The 19,563-nt window shown below is 35.4% G+C and overlaps 2 protein-coding genes across 5 annotated transcripts; one reads left to right on the top strand and one right to left on the bottom strand.

The window, feature by feature from the left end:
* The first annotated feature begins 215 nt into the window (after positions 1-215).
* On the top strand, positions 216-15,313 carry LOC124174655 (peregrin). Its single transcript, XM_046553967.1, has 10 exons — positions 216-235; positions 317-501; positions 742-1,024; positions 3,833-4,160; positions 6,515-7,030; positions 9,959-10,258; positions 10,378-10,552; positions 11,444-11,862; positions 13,418-13,825; positions 13,966-15,313. The coding sequence occupies exons 2-10, from the start codon at positions 382-384 to the stop codon at positions 14,144-14,146; spliced, it is 2,730 nt and encodes a 909-aa protein (XP_046409923.1). The 5' UTR covers positions 216-235; positions 317-381; the 3' UTR covers positions 14,147-15,313.
* Positions 11,461-19,198, bottom strand: LOC124174657 (beta-ureidopropionase). 4 transcript variants are annotated; one of them, XR_006868966.1, is made up of 6 exons: positions 18,492-19,188; positions 17,693-17,940; positions 16,454-16,842; positions 15,356-15,673; positions 14,935-15,077; positions 11,461-13,822 (listed from the first exon to the last, which is right to left on the bottom strand). XR_006868966.1 is itself a non-coding variant. In XM_046553970.1 (5 exons), exons 1-5 carry the CDS (start codon positions 18,644-18,646, stop codon positions 15,074-15,076), a joined length of 1,122 nt encoding a protein of 373 aa, XP_046409926.1. In that variant the 5' UTR covers positions 18,647-19,198; the 3' UTR covers positions 14,223-15,073. The 4 variants fall into 4 exon arrangements, 3 of the variants coding, with proteins under 3 accessions (XP_046409926.1, XP_046409927.1, XP_046409925.1); XM_046553970.1 differs by lacking the exon at positions 11,461-13,822 and having other exon boundaries at positions 14,223-15,077; positions 15,348-15,673; positions 18,492-19,198; XM_046553971.1 differs by lacking the exon at positions 11,461-13,822 and having other exon boundaries at positions 14,223-15,077; positions 16,454-16,852; positions 17,844-17,940; positions 18,492-19,191.
* Positions 19,199-19,563: the final 365 nt, after the last annotated feature.

The raw sequence follows: 19,563 nt of genomic DNA, 5'->3' as shown, positions 1-19,563 counted from the left end.
ATAGCTCTTTGTAGTGCGAAGATCTCGTAACATGGTTTTTAAGATTTGGTTAGTGAATGTCATAGTTATTTCCATCTAGGGATATTCCAAATAGTTAGACAGTTGTTTTATTACCTTATGGTTACAAGATTCTCGTACTTCGAGTTTGGTTAGTTGATAAAAGTGATATGCAGTAATAATAGTCGATAAAACATATGGACGTTCCGGTTAGATGTTACAGTATGCTGCTCTATTAGTAATTAGTACTTTGTGGTTATGAACGCGATTGTATGGTGCATTAACCCTAAAAACAACTCTTGCCTTTTTTGTATTCTAGAATAAACAAATGTTTGATACATTCCCATGTCGGTTTTGTCACGAATTATATCCCCATAATCAAGCATGAATACTCCTCAAAGCAGTAAAAAGAAGGGAAGAAACAGAATTGGGGCTCCAGGCGATGCTGTCACAACAAGTGATTCCGAATTGTTAAGTCCCCAAGAGGCCGCGCGTTTTGTTTTGGTACGTTTATCCAGAATTTCTTAATTATTGCTCACCTACTTATTAAAGAGCTTATGCAAGCATTTATTCGTAATCATATCGGCTTTTATTTTTCCAATTACACGTTGCATCAAGATTATCGTTCGTTCACTCTATATTTGACAATATTCAAAATTGGATGCCTAAGCATAAATCGATAAGAGATTCTCAAACAGCACATTAAGTATTAGTTAATTCAATTTGAGATTTATTTTTCAACAGATTCATAGCATCGGAGAAGAAGGAAGTAAATCAAATCGTCTGGGTATAACAGAGGCTATTCCCATCATTTCATCCGAGGAATACGAAGCGGATAACAAAAATTCCGACCACAGGAAAAGTACATCGGTTACTGACAAGGATAAAGATGACAAAACTACATTAAATTCGCTGCCAGTCGCCATGGTCAAAGCTTTAGATGGTTATGAAAGTCAAATCGGGGAAGCTGAACCCCTCCCGAATTCGTATGTTCGATTTATGGAGCGCAGCGGGGAAGAACTTGACGGTAATAAACATTCATCACTCTGATCAATGTGTTTTTTAAAACTAGGTTGAAGTTCGTTACATTCACATAGTAAAAATTGAAAATTAAACACTAGTTCGTAATTTTTTAATTAGTTCTTCGATTTGGTTTTCTGAAAATCAATATATTTTTATTAATCCTATTGAGAAGTATTCAGACATTAAGTATTTGTCAAATTGTTATATTTGAAGATCTCTTTACCAGCACAAAAATTAAAAATACTGGCATCACGAACTACAGCTTCAATATCGATGCTTCTTTTGAGATTGCTTCCATATCGTTAAAAACTTACTATTTCTCATTTTATTCAATAGATTATTTTTTACAAAGTCAATGAACAAAATTTTTTCTTATGGTACTTAAATCAGTACTGCCGTTTGTTGATCACCATTATTGTCAGTGCAATATCGTAAGATTGAATTTTGAACTATGCCACCATGATGAAAAACAATATTTCAGTGAGTTTGTGGAAAATAGAATTCTCAGTAAAAGAAGTTATGAGTGAAATCAATAGATGCTATTTTTTTTTTTTTTTTGAACATTTTAAAATGATTTGAAATGATGCATCGATACCTAAGCTTTTGTTCTCAATTGCAGTATTTTCTTTTGCATATTTATAAAGAGATCACGAATATAGTAATTTGATAAATGATTGAGGTAGGACTATTTTGTAATGAAATCACTGTATATATTATTTTTGGTCATCAAACCTCCTTAAACGTTGTGGTTGCCGAATGTAATAAGTTTTACTTTGTCAAAGCCTTTATTTGTAATTTGAAAGTTGCAGAATAACGATGAAAAAAAATCGTTTGGTTAACCTGAGACTATGGAGTTGAATTTCATGTTCTAAACGAACCATTCATCAACCACTCGTAATAGTAATGCAATGATGCATTTTTAGGAAAATCATTTCGCAACTTTAGGATTGTTTGAAATGCAATAAAACATACACAAAACATGCTCATATTTTGCTAACTGCACTCCGACTACCTTTTTTTTTTGTTACTTCTAACACTTAACTATAATACAGAATTTGTTGATAATTTTCAAAGTGGTGAAACACGTTAGAAAAAAAATTAATGAAAACTAGATCGAATACTTATTTACTGTCTCTTTATATTGTCAAATAGTTTTCAAATTTTCAATAATCTTACAATGAATCGAACATTTACAACAAACAATCTAACGATAGAATGAAATCTAACTGACAAGAATTACCACTTTTTTGTTTTGGGTCCATCACTTCGAAAATTCTTAATAAGTAATTTATTATAGTGTAGTGATGAGAAAAGCTAGACAAAAAATGGTGTTCCCCTGAGAAAGCAAAATAAACATGTGAAAAACAATTACCGTAGAAAAATAAATAAATCTTATTTCATAATTATACTACTTATACTACTTGGTAGTGTACAACCTCAATTTCGGTGGACAAAATTAGTCGAATAGTATTTGAGAAACAACGATGATTAACATTTTTGTTTTTTGACGATATCTCTTGAATGAATTAACATTTTTACCTAAAAATTGACTGAAAGCTTATTGACATTTGAATACACAGTATACTAGAATGAGGATAACATCAGAACAGGGACAATTTCTATATGGTTCTTCGGCTAGCTATGCTTTTTGTGCAATTTTAGAAAAACACTACTAGATATCCTAGGAATCTTGGATATATCTAGAACTTATGATTCCTAACAAAAGTCATGAAAATATCCTGAAATTTTATTTGGGTCTGGAAAATTTTGAAGCTACAATTACAATCTTTCTCAACCCTTCAATTCACACCTTTTTTATGCAGCTTTTTATTAATTAAAAGACTTCTTTGGTTCCACATGGTCCCTGAAATCTTTCTAAATCTAAAAAAATATACGAAAAAAAACCATTTTCTGCCAATCTACCATGAAATCCCAATTGCCAATTTTTACAAAATCTTAACATATGCCAACAAAATTTTTATCTTGTTTTTGTTTGTATTCTATAAAAATAGGCACTTTCATCACTTTGTTTATCTATAGTGCTTACTATATTCGCGGAATCATCATAATTCCTCATAAACATCAACATTGACATCTTAGAAGTCCAATTATGCACAAAAAAATTACGATATCTCAAAAATTTAATATAAATATTAAGTAAGCCTAGCCAAGCACCAAATTACACAAGTGAGATATGGATCATCCATATGTGTGACAGACGCTATTTTTATTTCAACACCTCTGAAGGAAAGTTTGATTGAAAAATCAACAAAGTTGTCACTGAACGTAAAAAAGCCTAAAATTGAGTTATTTGAAAGTGTGCATGTCCCAAAGAATGCCGATGTATATAAAAGAGAGTAATTATATATTGCGCATGCGCTAATATTATTTTACCATACTGTTCGGAGAGGAAGCATTTTACACACGCTCCACAGGATTCGTAAATTAAACTTTCCAGACAAGTGTTGGTAAAAATCATTATATTACGACCTGCAAAAAACTAATTTTGATTGGCTCCAATCATTCTTTATTCCAGTTTAATATATTACGAAAAAATTCTTTCAGAAAGTTACTGAATTATTTATGATCGCAAAATTACATAAGAGTCTTGACTTTTAATGGTGTTGCCTACGTTTCTGTACACAGTTGATCTTATTGTTATACTGCGTCAACAAAAGATGAAGATTATAGATTGATTGAAATCACATTATCTCGATAAAATAAGAGATGAGATAAATTTGTCTTAGACAGTTATCTTAGGTGAAATTAAATAGATCGTGTACGACATTAACTTGTAATCTTCTAATCTCAGGTGAAGTCGAGTACGACCTTGATGAAGAGGATTCAGCGTGGCTGGCAATCGTAAACGAGCGTAGAGCAGCTGCAGGCCTTCAGCCGCCATTGGCGGCTGATATATTTGAGCTACTCATGGATCGATTAGAGAAGGAGTCATATTTCCAGCAGCAAACAAACGGAGGTGGAGGGGTAGCAGCAGATGAAGATGCGGTCTGCTGCATCTGCATGGATGGCGAATGTCAGAATAGCAATGCGATCCTCTTTTGCGACATGTGCAATTTAGCCGTACACCAGGATTGTTACGGAGTGCCTTATATACCCGAGGGACAATGGCTGTGCAGAAGGTGTGTAATAGATTTTACTAATTTTGGTTGCGACTCTGGCAGTAATTTAATTTCTTATTGCTTATACGTAACTATAGCGGGATGAACAAAAAGAGGTTCAAAGGTATTATTCAAATGAAATTATCATTATTATTACTACTTGCTAGCTTTAACTCAACGCTTATATGGCTCGTATGGCCTCCACTTTACTGTATCAACTCGTGGTAGTGAAAGACGAGGTGATTTTTAACCCTTCGACAATGAGTCATAGTCGTAAGTATTCTTACCACCTATTTTATATCTGTTTTTTGTATATTTGGAGAACTTTTCAAAATATTTTTTTGCTATTTCTGATAGTATACTAATACGTTTTCAATTCTCGCAAGTAATTATTGCGGTATCGTATAAATTATTATTGTTAGAATAATTTATTTCCGAGAAAGTTACTCCTCTCCGCATATACATGTTGTACATAAATTATAAGTTTTCGGGGTCACTGATTACAAATCTGAAATCAGATTTTGAAAATTCAGTATGGCGAATCCAATCAGCGACTCCGAAATTCCTTACATGGAGTTTTTTGACCATATTCCATCAAATTTGAAATTTTCGCCCACCGTATTGGATCCACCATCTTCAATTTTCAAAATCTGATTTTAGATTTGTAATTAGCAAGCCCGAAAACCCCTGCATAGAGTTTTTTGACCAAATTAGATCTCATTTGAAATTTTCGTCTGCTATATTGGATCCGTAATCTTGGATTTTTAAAATTTGATTTTAGACTTTTAATCAACGACACCGAAAACCACTGCATAGAGTATTTTTGACTTGATTTGATTAAATTTGAAATTTTCGTCCGGCATATTGGATCCGCCATCTCGAAATTTCTAAATCTTGATTTCAGATTCTTAATTAGCGAGTCCAAAAACCATAGAATACTATCTTGTTATAAAAGTTGACTCACACAATAATGTGTGACTCAAAAAGTTGAACTCATCTACAAATTCTGCCTCTACTACTGATCCCAGCAATGCATTCCTCACCTCCACCACTGAATTAGCCAGATGGTGTGTTCAGGGAACTTTTCTGAAGGGTCTGTGCTCCAGTTTCACAGGGCGTGTCCTTTAAGCTGTACGGCTCTCGACAGATGGAAAAGAGTCCACCCATTTACCGCGTAATACCCCTTCAGGAGTTTCAAGATTCTTTAAGGCTTAAAATAATGCACAAACATTCACGAAACTAAAGCAAATCATTGGATTCATTTTTTTTCTGCAAGATACAGGGTGTTTCATTTTGATCGCCTTGGCCGATTACTCCAAAACCAAGCAACATACGAAAAAACGTTTCCTACAAAATATTTAGAGTTCAAAGAGGAAAAAAAGATGAGAGTGAAAAAAGATTTTCTGTAAGTGGAGCCACTAAGATCAGGTAAAGGTCAATTTTTCTTTTTTTTTAATAGAACAGTGTATTTTTTCCATCGACACTGAAAAAGCATAAAATTCTGCATCAAACATTAATTACATACTTACCACCTAAACTCGTCTAACGAGTTATCGGTACCTTTCTCTGTAGCAACTTGACCCGCTCGTATCTCATCACTGGTCAAGTTTACGTGTTAAGTAAGCAATTTTTGTTGCAGAATTTAATACCGTTCCAGATACCGATGAAAAAAAATACACTGTTCCATTTAAAAAAACCGAGTTGACTTGTACCTGACCTTAGCGACTCCATTTACAAAAAAACATGTATGTGGCAATCGCGCGTGACAGAAGTGAAACTTCTGAAATTTATATAAGTCATTTACCGTTACTCTCTGACTTTAATTATTCAAAGAATGGCTTTTTGGATGGCTTATATTCAAACAATGAAGTTGAGAGAATGAATCTGAAAGAGAGGGAGAGAGTCAATCTTCGATTTTTATTTAAAATATTAAATAAGTTTTTGTGTTCAGGCACAGTTTAGTGGGGGCATGAAAATCCGCACAATGGAAAGACAACTGATAGGAGTCATTTGGGGATTTCATAACATCACGATTCACAACACAGCGTTTTAAAACATTGTGTTTCACAAAATTCTGTAGTTACCCCCGTTTAAAAAATTTCACTTCAAGATGCTGACAGTCTCATCTTCTTTTCCCCTTTGAACCCCAAATATTTTGTAGGAAACTTTTTTCATATTTTACTTTGTTTTGGAGTAATCGGCGTAGGGCGATTAAAATTAAACACTCTGTATATTGAAGAATGCTATCTCTAAGTTCGACCTAATTGCCATTTTTTTTTTCTTGTCTTTTTCATTCAGCCAACAGATTGCAACGAAACATATTCCAATGGTAGTTTCAAATTCATGAAGATAACCAAATTTTTTGCTCGTTTTAGGTGTTTGCAGAGTCCCTCCAGAGCTGTCGACTGCGTTCTCTGTCCAAACAGAGGCGGAGCTTTCAAGCAGACAGATCGCCCTGCGACTTGGGCGCATGTAGTTTGCGCGCTTTGGATACCAGAGGTGCGATTTGCAAATACGGTATTTCTGGAGCCTATAGACAGCATAGAGAGTATTCCTTCGGCTCGCTGGAAACTTACTTGCTGCGTATGCAAGAGGAGAGGCGCTGGCGCCTGCATACAATGTCACAAGAGCAGCTGCTATGCCGCGTTCCACGTCACCTGCGCCCAACAAGCTGGACTTTGCATGCGAATGCGGACTGTTCAGCCAGCTAACGGTGAACCGATGCTCGTTCAGAAAACTGCTTATTGCGAGGGACATGCTCCTCCGGATTACCAACCCTCCAACAACCCTGCTGATGCTAGGCGTAGGGCTATTGCCAACAAAAAAAGCTCATCCGCACCAGTTATTTCAATACCAACTATTCCTCCCGAACGGATACGAGAAATTGCCAGGTAAATTTTGGAAGATTTTAACGAAGTTTTTGCTTAGTTTTGAAATCTTCTGAAAACACTCAAAATTTCATAAATCTCCTGAAATCTTCTGGAATCCTATGAAACCATCTTGATACTATAAAATATTTTGAAATCCTTTGAAATCTTGAAATCTATTGTACTTGTATAATAATTGCTTAATTCGTTGCTTATTACACTTCAATGTTAATTGAAACAAGAAATCCACAAATTAAGATATTTTCAGCTTTATGAACGATATATTACATGATAATGTAAATTCAAGAGCATCCAAATTAAGTTTAACATAAACATCTATAATATATACAGGGTGTCCCAATTTAAAGTACGCTTTAATTTAAAGAACGTTTCAATTGGAAAATGTGTCCTACTAAAGTTGTTCGGTTCAGAGGGGGACACATGAAGATTTTTTTTTTTTTGGTCCAGCATCATAATTGGTGATGCTGTGGAGGATGCACCAGTTTTTTTAAATGGAATCATGCATTTTTCTTTCAACTTAAATATTCTTCATTCAAAAATTTACAATTTTCTGAGAACATGTTTTTTTTCTAAATGAATATTTCCTGAGATAGAACAAAAAAACAAATATTTTATTACTCCAAACTTTCTCTGTGACATGTGTGATATGTCGGAGCATTAGTGGGGTGACTGACTACAGATGTTCAAAAATACCACCATCAAGAGCAATACATGCTCTCACTCGCTTTTCGAAGCTCTGCACCGTTTTCAAAAAGATTGCCCTTGGAATGGCTCTGCACGCTTTAGTAATTCTATTTATCATGTCAACCCTAGTCGTTGGAGACTCTTGGTAAACAACATCTCTAAGGAATCCCCACAAAAAAAAATCAGGCGATGTTAGATCCGGCGATCTTGGTGGCCACTCAACTGGACGTTCTCGACTGATCCAATTACCACCGTAGGTAGCCTGCAGATAATTCCCACAATTCGGTTTTAATGAGGAGGTGCTCCATCTTGTTGGAACCACATTCGTGCTCGTGTATCCAAGTCAACTTCTTCCAAAAGCTCTGGACAGATTGATCACCAACATCGGTGAAAATTAAATGTTTGGTGTGGGATCGTCAACGGATATCTTGTAGGGCCATATTACTTCGAGGGACCGGTGACCGAGCAAAGATATCTCGACTCTGCAGAACGCATTACCAGAGCTTTTGGAAGAAGTTGACGTGGATACAAGAGCACGAATGTGGTTCCAATAAGATGGAGCACCTCCTCATTATCTCCGAATTGTGAGGAATTATCTGCAGGCTACCTACGGTGGTAATTGGATCGGTCGAGAACGTCCAGTTGAGTGGCCACCAAGATCGCCGGATCTAACATCGCCTGATTTTTTCTTGTGGGGATTCCTTAGAGATGTTGTTTACCAAGAGCCTCCAACGACTAGGGTTGACATGATAAATAGAATTACTAAAGCGTGCAGAGCCATTCCAAGGGCAATCCTTTTGAAAACGGTGCAGAGCTTCGAAAAGCGAGTAAGAGCATGTATTGCTCTTGATGGTGGTATTTTTGAACATCTGTAGTCACCCCACTGATGCTCCGACATATCACACATATCACAGAGAAAGTTTGGAGTAATAAAATATTTTTTTTTTTGTTCTATCTTACGAACTATTCATTTAGAAAAAAAACATGTTCTGAGAAAATTGTAAATTTTTGAATGAAGAATATTTAAGTTGAAAGAAAAATGCATGATTCCATTTAAAAAAAACTGGTGCATCCTCCACAGCAGCACCAATTATGATGCTGGACCAAAAAAAAAAAATCTTCATGTTGTCCCCCTCTGAACCGAACAACTTCTGTGGGATACATTTTCCAATTGAAACGTTAGTTCGGCTGAAAACGTAATGCGTACTTTAAATCGGGACACCCTGTATATACAAGTGCACTTACGTACTGGAAACACTTGCAAAATCTGGAATTTTTTTGTTTTCTTGTAACCCTTGGAACAACCAGTTCTATATTATAGAATCAAAATTATTCTTCCTGAAGTTTTTTCATTTGTCGTACATGAACCATATAACTTATTCATAAATAAATTCTAATATTTAACAGTAGTTTCAGATATTTGTCATGTTTGTGTTTGTATCGTGGCACATTGGAAAAATTCTTCATTTCAATCATTGCACATAATAATTTTCTGCAGCTTGATTGATAGCAAACAAAAAAGGATGTGAAAACACTGCATAATTTCTTTGATCTACAAGTAAACAACTATTTCCGTGACGCACGTGCAAAAATATATCTTGGAGAACGTGAACACCAGGAAAAAACATACAAATATACATCTTCTTGAAATTTTTGCTTGTAAGAAATTAGCTTTCTTAGGATCTGATTTTTAAGAAACTCATCTTTTTGAGTATTAAACTGATTTCTGTAAAAAAATAACTGTTATGCACGTTGTGTTTCCTATTGGTGAATTCAAATAACGAGACTAACAAGAGTGGCCAGCCGATTTCGTTACACTCGAAAGCAGTGAAACTAGATCAAATTCCACAATGCACGATTTTTATTTTTTTTCCCCCTCTTATCTGCCTGTAGCTACTAGTTTTTGAGTAATCGGGAGCTGAAATTTCCGACTGTCAAGTCCGTACGGTGAGGGGCTCTGCTAGCCAGCATTCATCTGGCGGACTACAGCCAGAGCTGCTTAGTCTAATAGAATTTGACCTAATTTCACTGATTTGAACTTGAACTCAATCAGCCATCTCGGACCCATGACCTCCCCATGTAGGATAAATCTGCACCAGGGTGGTCCTTAAAAAAGTCATTTTTGAATTTCGACTAAATAAAGTTCTAAATCTAAAATTGAACATTTTTGATAGTAAAAATTTAATTACACCAGTGAAAAAGTTTTTTTTTTTTTTTTAGTAATCATTAAATTTCTTAACTATCCAGCTTGGCTGAAGGCTTGCCTAAGAAAAGTCAGTTGATACAAAGATTGATAGCTTACTGGACTTTAAAACGCCAATTTCGAAATGGTGTACCGCTTCTGAGAAGGCTTCAAAGTTCCCATCCACATTCTCGTCCTCCGACGTTAGGAGGTCACATATCACCAGCTGTGGACGGTGAACTTAGAGGAGAACTTTACCGTCAACTAAAGTATTGGCAATGTTTACGTCAGGATTTAGAACGGGCAAGACTCCTCTGCGAGTTGGTTCGAAAACGTGAAAAGCTGAAGAAGGAGTTCTTCAAAGTGTAAGTAAGCTCCAATCTGATACATTCAATGTCCTTGCATAAGTATACTGTAGTACTGGGATTTAGATGAGTTTTTACTTCACTTAAGCTACAGCTAACTTCCAATATTATTTTCGTAGAAAAGAGAAGTGCTTGTGGTATGAACTTCGACCGCTTGAAAGTATACTTAGATCACTCTTAGAAGGAATTAAAGCAAGAGATACCAACGACGTGTTTGGGCAGCCAGTTGATACTGATCAAGTCACAGACTATCTTGAAATAGTATCGCATCCTATGGACCTGTCAACGATGCAGGTATGAAACAGTTATATCGAAGAAAAAAAAAATTACCTTGACGAGCCAATCTATAAACTTTTCCTTGGAAACGTTTCGAAATTAGTAAAAATTTACTTACTTAAGTAAATCGAAAATCTAACCAGTTCCAAGTCGAGAAGAGCCCCATCGATTCAAACCAAAATCATCAAAATTCATTTACCCATTCTTGAAATATTATCAAAAGAATTTTTGTCATAGTATTTGAATAATCCTAAAACCACTAAAGTGATCAGATCCTAAATCTAATCAGTTTTGAATTAAGAAGACCCACATCGTTTCCAACAAAAATCATCGAAACCCCTGTTTTTGATGTATCATTGATTGAATATATATATTTTTTTCCTTTTGTTATTTGAATAACTTGAAAACTGCTTAACCAATCAGAACCGACATTTCATTAGTACTGAGTTCAAAAGTGCCGCGTAGATTGGGACTAAAATCATTATAATTTTTTTTTTATTTACAAATTCTGTTATCCAGATAACTCAAAAACTACCGGACCATTCAGATCTAAAATCTAATCGATTGTAAGTTGATAAAATCCGCGTCGATTGAGGAACAAATCATTTGAATCCATTCATTTATTCTTGAGATATCATCTGGCAAAAAAATCGATAACACACACGCTCGGTGTCAGAAAATGGCCAGTTATTCTTTAGTCCTTAAAACCTGGAGATCTGGTAAGAACCCAATTTTACAATTTTGGGGTGATTATAATAACTTCCTTTTTCAGTAGAGCGGGAAATTACTTATGCCTACAGATTGTGAAACACGGTATATACGCATTTCTGATAAGCTTTATTCCAAACAAATGTATTTGCAGGAAATGGAAATTAAAAAAACCAATTCAAATTAATATCTTAATTACAGGCTAAACTGGAAAAACAAGAGTACGATTCCATCGGCGCATTTGAAGCTGACTTCAACCTCATGGTGAACAATTGTCTCGCTTACAATCGGAAGGATACAATGTTTTATCGAGCCGGAGTTAGAATGCGCGAGCAAGGCGGAGCGCTTATTGAGCAAGCTCGTAAAGACCATCCTGAATTCAATCCTGTCATCGAAGAGGAATCAACTGTCGCCAAACCACGAAAACGAGAAAGAACTGGTCGCAATAGAGGGGAATCAGAGTCACAAACAAACGAAAAAGAAACAGGGGGGGGTGGGGTTAATCGACGAACTGCGGTGTTGTTCACACGCAAGGCCAAAGCTCGTGCAAGTAGAAGTGGCGTGCCTCCCGTTCCAGAAGGAGATCAAAAAAAACAAGGAGATAGTTTCAGAGTGTACAGGTATGAGAGGCTGAAATCTACGTACTTCAGGAATAATGTCCTGAAATTCATAGATTTTTTGTATTTGCATATTCTATTCTAAAATTATCCTATAATTTCGTAAACATAGCAGCAATTCTAAGAGGCAAATAAATTCACTATACCATCAAACGTAACTGAAAATACAGTTTTACAATGAGAAACTAGATATAAATGGGTTTGAATCATTTGGAATAAGGGTGAATTGACATTTAAAATGTCCTCACTGTTATTTGTGCCGATGGTAGTGAGCTCGAATAAAGACGACATCCCTGCTGTGTAACAGAAATAATGCTGAGTAAATTCGAATAACTTAAGCTAAAATATGAACAATTTGCAAAAAGGTTTTAAGTTGGAATTGTCGAATGGATTAAACAGAGTAGAGTTTAATCAGTTTCTTTCATATTTTTAATCCGATTTTAATGGTTTGAAACTTATTTTATTCACCATAGATTTCTAAAGATGACCCGAAAAAAATTTCACAAATACTAAGTGGAAGATTTCCGTAATTAAGGAAGGATATATGCTAATCAACAATGACATTTATACTTTATAACTATACTACAATGTAAGATTTATTAAATGTTTTCAGACCATTTATCTGACAGAAGATCTGATTAGCGAAAAAAATGTACCTAAAACTATCAGGTCCAATTAAAAACACCAAAGTTCAACCATTTTAAACGTTTTCTCAAACCATCCACATCTCACAATCAGCTTGTGCTATTCGGATTTGCTCAGAATCAATGCTATTTGTTTCATTCGTGTTCATCAACATTAACAAAAATAACGTTGCTGGAGATTCTTCATACGGTTTTTCCTCGTTTTCTAATTTTTAGTTCCAACAATATAGCCGATTTATCATTAGATTAATAAAGTCATGATTGAATTTGTAACTAAAACACTTGCACTAAGAAATCGAATAAATTGAGTTCTGACAGTATGGCCGGTTTATCCTTAGATTAATGGAGTCATTATTAGATTTGTAACGAAAACGCTTGGACTAAAAAATCGAATAAATTGTCAAGTGTCTCAGGAACATGGAATTAGACTATGCAATCGAGAAATTTTGTGTCACATATTTATCTCATACTTGATTTTTTCTTACAAATTCATCTATTCCTTGAGTTTTGGTTATGGAAGATGATGTAAAACTTGAAAAACCTACAAACCAGTAACGATCGCAATTTTTATACTACAATTACATGAAAGTGGAAAGACAGTCATACAGCAATGATCAATATTTCTTTCTTCCAAGTTGAATTTTGACCATTTTGTAACTAAAGATAGTGTAACATTTCACAAATCTTAACGGCTGCTAGAGCTGATGCAAACTGTCCTAAAAATGTTTCATAATTTCATTACACATATGCTGATACTTAAAAAAGGCAAGTCCAATTTGCTGTTCTGAGGCCTGTACCAATTTAGTAAAAACATTTTAATTAATAGATAGTACTTTGTAACGATGGATTCTATTAGGAAAGAAATGTTTTTAACGCAATGACGAGTCTCAAATCTAGTCACACACACATTCCAGGAGTGGAGTAACTGAAAGCGATGGAGGAGAAGGCGAAAGTCAATCTTCAAGCTGTAGCAGTTGTTCGACAAGTCGTACGACAAGCCCAGAGGTGGAAAAAAAGGATGCAGATATGGATACCGAAAAAGAATCCGAGGTAGAGAAGGAGAAAAGTACCGAAGAAGAAGGGGAAGAGGATGCCGACGGGGAAGGGGAAGACGAAGATCGTTTGGAGGCACTGCAACTTGTGTGGGCAAAGTGCCGAGGATATCCTTGGTATCCCGCACTGATTATCGATCCTGGAACACCCAGAGGAACCGTGCATAAAGGAGTTCCGATTCCAGCACCGCCTGACGATGTTCTCGCTCTCGCTACCAATTACAAGGATCCTGTTTTTCTTGTTTTGTTCTTCGACACAAAACGTACCTGGTTAGTTTGACAATTCAGAAATTGCGATCTAAGTTTCTCTTGCCTTTCGAAAAGCTTGTTATATTATGCTGTACAAGCGTATTAGACGACTGAATGATATTTCGATAGTTCGACACGTCATCACATTTTTCAATTTCTAGGCAATGGCTGCCTGGTGAGAAGTTGGAAAAATTGGGAGTGTCAAAAGAGTTGGACGAAGGGAAACTAATCGAATCTCGGAAACCTGCGGACCGAAAAGCAGTCAAAAAAGCCTATCAAGAGGCACTGCATTATCGCAAGCAAACACACAACTCTGCGCTTGCCACAGCCTCACCTGTATAACTTATAGTGAATACCCAGTTGTTTGAAATACGGTTATATTTTTGTTTCTTCACGTTTATTTTACTACCCAAGCGCAAATCACGTACATTTGTCGATATTCTCTAAATGTGACTTTCGCTTGGATTAAATTATTAAGGACATTGTTAGGTCGTAGATCTTTCTTTTTTTTTTTACATTACGAGCTAAGAGCACATTGGCTATTTATCGGATTAATGTATTCGTAAGCAGCAATGATGTTAGCAAGTATGCAAGAGAAAGAAACGAAATGATCAAAGTTGATAGCAACAGCTTAGATATCGATTTTTCAATTCAAATCACTTTTAAGGGGTGAAATATTTGGTATTTTTATTCGATATCACTCTGTAAAGACGGACTTTATTCAGAAAACTATTCTCTACAGCACTGGTAACACACTTTTTTTTTCTCACATTGGTATAGTTAAATATTCGTTTTCTGAAACAATTTTACTGGTGTCGAGGTTGATCAAAGAATAGCGGCAATAAATTTACTAGCGGCAAACGAATCTGTTTCAGAAAATTTTTTAAAAATAGTTCTAATAACATAATAAGTAATGATGGAGTAAAATAGAATGAATCTACTGGATTTTATACTATTTTAAAGCAATTTTCTACAAAAAATCGACATCTAAGCTTTTGTTTGTGATTTTGCTGTTTCTTAATCGCGCATTTCTAGAAAATCATCGTAAATTACGAATATATTAGTCGAGTAAATACTCGATGTGCGACTGTCTTAATCAAATGAGCAAAACGCGTTGATTTTCAACTCACCAAACTCCTAAACGACGAAGACGTGGAGAGCTTCAAAGAAATTGAAAAAGCGAAAGGCCTTATTCCCGAATTACTTGTGGCTTGTAGTCAGGCTTAACTGCCTCTGCAAGTTCTCGAGCATAGATGTCCAGTCTCTGTGTCATCTAGAATTATAAATTATATTTTACAAATACAAATGCAAAAATGAATTTTACACAATACAATTTCACACTCATTTTTCTACAGTGCTACAAAAAAAAAATTCGTTTCCAGTTAATTGGAACCATTTTTAACAAAATCAACAGATAATATCTGTGTAGACCATGTAAACTGTACTCTAAGCTGTCTTTAGACATTAGAGATACACAGAATAGAATTTACATCGTTGTTTGATACAAATTTTTAACTGTATTTTTTTCCTTGGTAATTTCTACCTCCTCACCCTGAATCCCCAAGCGTCTCTTGTCTGGCGGCAGAGATTAAGATCCAATTCGGCAACTAAAAGACCGTCACGATGACGACTAAGACCGGGAGTTCTGGTTCCATCTGGTGCAGCCACATAACTCGATCCATAAAAGTGGCCAAAGTTTTTATGAGCAGCAGCGCCATCCCCAGAGGTAAAAGCATTGGGAAATATTTCATTACCAACTCTATTTATCGCACAGGTATAGTAACTGTTTGCGATAGCTGCATTACGAGCCTCGATCGGCCACAAAGGCTCAGACAGTAAGCCGACTGTTGCTGAAGGATTAAACACCACCTGTGAAGAGTGAAAAATTGAAGTTCAAATATTCACTTCTCTACGTTTCCAACGGGTGACCCCAGAATTTGATTTTCGAAATTTCCTGGCCGAAATTACGCTTTTCCCTGACTTTTGTCTTTGATACATCGCTTTTTGTAACACTTACTGTGATTTTAGAAACGTTGAAATGGAATAGTTTATTAAGGAGCTTCCACATCTTCAGTGAAGATAATGTAAAAATTCTCAAGAAAACACTTATTGATTAATTTTTGTAAAAACAAACTTATGTTAAAGTTTCATGAATTTTAGGGAGTTCGTTTGCTAGTATATCTAGTTCAAAACTCATTGTGCCGCAGTGATAGAATCTCCTCCCAAAGGGTTCAAATTTCGACGGTGCATCGCTCTTTTGTAGCGGAATTCGTGAAAGTTACTCATATAACAAAAATTGACAAAAAAATTCCAACCACCGAAATTTGAACCTTTTGCTTTCGTTTGTTTATTTAATATAGGACGAAAAAGGGTAAGTTCGCTCTGTCGGTAAGGGTAGGAGTACTAGACCTTAAACCCACAAAATTTCTGAAATAAGTGTAGCATGTGTGTTAGATTAACAGTTAGTTTAAATCATCAGGAATAGTTTACAAACTGAAAGATCATATCAAAGACCATACGTCATAGGATTTCCAAGAAAAACTAGAAGTATTTGCTGGAATTCCTTAACTGGTACAAAATCTCCTGACATTTGTCGAGTTTCCAGATTTCCCAAACAAGTGGTTACCCTATTCCAACAGTAATTTTTACCTCTGCGCCATTTACTCCAAACATCATCCAGTTCTGCGGATGATGTCGGCCGTAACAAATGTTGACGGCGATACGACCGAACCGAGTCTCAAAAACAGGATGCCCTGTATTGCCCTCCATGTAATAAGTTGATTCGTTAAAATCCCCAACTCGTGGAATGTGATTTTTCCTGTGCTTTCCAATGATATTTCCATCTGTACCGATCACCACACATGTATTCCATATGGTGTCACCTTTGTTACTGTCCCGTTCCAGAATTGGTGATATAATGACCATGTTGTACTGCTGCGCAAGCTTGCGAAGAACCATCACACTTGGACCGTCCGATACATCTTCTGCAAATTCGCACCATGGCTGTTTCTCCCTCGTGCAAAAGGCGAAAGGCATCGCTGTGAATTCCTACTCATTTACTATTATAATATCGACTAATAAATGACTGTAATACGTTTATATATGGGACAATCCATGATATCTCAAACAAGATTGGTTGATTAAAATAAATTTGAAAGCATCGGAGTTTGAACAAATGCAAGATACCGAATTTAATAGAATAACACAAAATATTTCGAAATGATCGTTTCACAACAGCCGCAATTATATGTAAAAAATAATGAAAATATAACAATTCATTATTGGAATGCATTTTTCATGTGAAAATGATTGAAACAATTTTTTGTAAATGGATGAAAAATGTATCTTCAAAAAATTACACAGTAACGAATATATTCAAAAAAACGTTATTAACTAACTCCAATATTGATGACACGTTTGTCGATATTTTATGATTATAAATTCTGTAATACTGTAATATTTTTTTTTCTCGACATATTTTGTCAGGAACTCTTTTTCGTTTATTTTCACATGAAAAGTGCGCTCCAATAATTATATTTTGATTTTTATTATTTTTTGCAATCAACATTTGGTGTTATGAAATTATTCCGATCTTCTGACAGTGTTCAAAAATTTTATTGTACTTTAGTGACTTTTTTGAATTTTTTCTGTTTTTAGAAAATGAGTGTTTTGAAAACCACACATTTAATAACACTTGAAAAGCACACAGTCACAACAAATCTAAGCAACAAAATTACAGCTTTTTTTCTCTTTCGTACAAGGGAACATCTTGGAACTTTTATTATATGATTTGGCCATAGAACATCCTGTTAAAACCTCAGTTCAATTGATTTGGTCAAAAGAAACTTGCTGCCCACTAAGTTAACGACTCAATTTAAAGAAACGTACACCAAGCTTCCTGAAGACAAAGTAAATTGACTCCACACTCAGCGGCTTGTTCCACATATGCTGTAATTTTTTTGAATATAGCATCTCTTTGGTGATTTATAGGACTTGTTGTTGGTAGTACGATCGAATGCTGTATTAATCCAACTCTAACCATTCGGGGTTGACGAAGCTGCTCGGGTGAAGCTCTAAATTTCCATCCCTTTATTTCGACATCATCGGTGCCTTTGAATCTTGGTAAGTTTAAATTCCTGTTGGCACCATTTTTTACGTATCATTATCATTATTACCGATGCATTTATATCATATGCATTATGCATTGAGATGTAACATGAAAACTGAAAACCCAGATAAGTCATAGAATGATAACGTTTTAGTTCCAGATTTTAATACTACAGCCAGCTCAACAAACACTTACTGACATTTTGCGTATAAGGCATTCTATGCCAATTCGATCCGGTTTTGACCTTATCGTATTTAATTTATACAAAACATTTTAGATGATAGTAGCGTTTCTAAAAAATAAAATTTTACCATTTTTTTGACGCAACCGTTTAATATTTAAACATTAGGAAGAATAATAAGAGAATCCACCCAAAAATTATCGGACTAAACTATGACATCATCGAAAATTTTTGGAGAATTTTAAATACGATGGATCTGTAGAAAAATTTGATTAACTCAAAAACAGCTGCATGAAAAAATCCAAAATACAAAAATGTGCGGGCAATTCATGTTCGAATTGGCACGGAATATCCTATATGTTGAGTTGTAAAATGAGGCACATCTGCTCATAACTTACTCCAATTCTCCTCCATATAAAATTCTCTTCACTTCTCGTAACTCATCTATCGGCAAATGTTTATTTAAAATATCCTCCAATGTATAAGATTCCATTTTACACGAGAATGAAAGTGGAACAAATTCACGCCCCAATGATCGTGCAGCGACTGGCATCAGAGTAGAATGTGTCTCTTTTTATTTCAATGTTCACGGACCAATCGGCGCTTGATTCTTGGATCACCGGCAAATACGACATAATCATGTCGTCTGTCAAGTCATAAATTAATATGAGCTTCATTTACACACAATTACAGTACGCGATAAGAAACTCGCGCACGTATAAGTGCGCGTTTAACTCATTTCAAGCTGCGGGCGGTGCTCAAGTGTAGTCTATTATTAGTTGTGTTTTATAAGTTAAAATTCAATTGTACGTGTGGACAAACGAATATAGGTATTAAGACTATTTCAGTTGAGGGAATTTTTGTCCATTTCTCTGAAATCAGATCTAAATGACCGTTTTTACCTACTGCAAAATCATCCCGGAATATGAGTCGGTCTTTTCGGGCCGCGCTTAAGTTTGCAAAATGAGTCGTAGGTGAGCCGAAGACAAATATTGCAAATACGCGTGGCGAAAAGACCGTTGCCTCCTTGTTCCACACGATTCTTTACGTAACAAGAGTATGTTACGCGTTTTTTCACGTCGCGCGACATTGAGATTAGGGTTCTGTAATGTCTGATTTATTTGTGACAGCGCATGCGCATAGTACAGAAATGGCCACTTCTAAGTCCTAGGATTAAAAAGTGGTCTCTTTTGTACTCCGCGCATGCGCATTCGCATTCGCAGACTCACTCGACCGTCGTAGAAACAGGTACTTTGTGTACAGAAAAGACGCATGACATCCTTGCGTTATATAAAAATATTTACTTATCCATTTTTCAAAAAGTTCGTCTAGTACAATCTGATAGATTGGCTTCATCTTAGCGATAAAAAGAATTCAAATAACACAATCAAAGATACCAACGATTTGGGAAAACGTTTTATAACGACAATGTATAAAATTTTCGATCATTGGTGTTTCTTGTCCTATTCT

Source organism: Neodiprion fabricii, chromosome 2 (genome assembly GCF_021155785.1).
Source record: "Neodiprion fabricii isolate iyNeoFabr1 chromosome 2, iyNeoFabr1.1, whole genome shotgun sequence".
Taxonomy (NCBI): Eukaryota; Metazoa; Arthropoda; class Insecta; order Hymenoptera; family Diprionidae; genus Neodiprion; species Neodiprion fabricii.
Note: the sequence above shows the minus strand (reverse complement) of the source record. Positions and strands in the feature narration are given on the sequence as shown.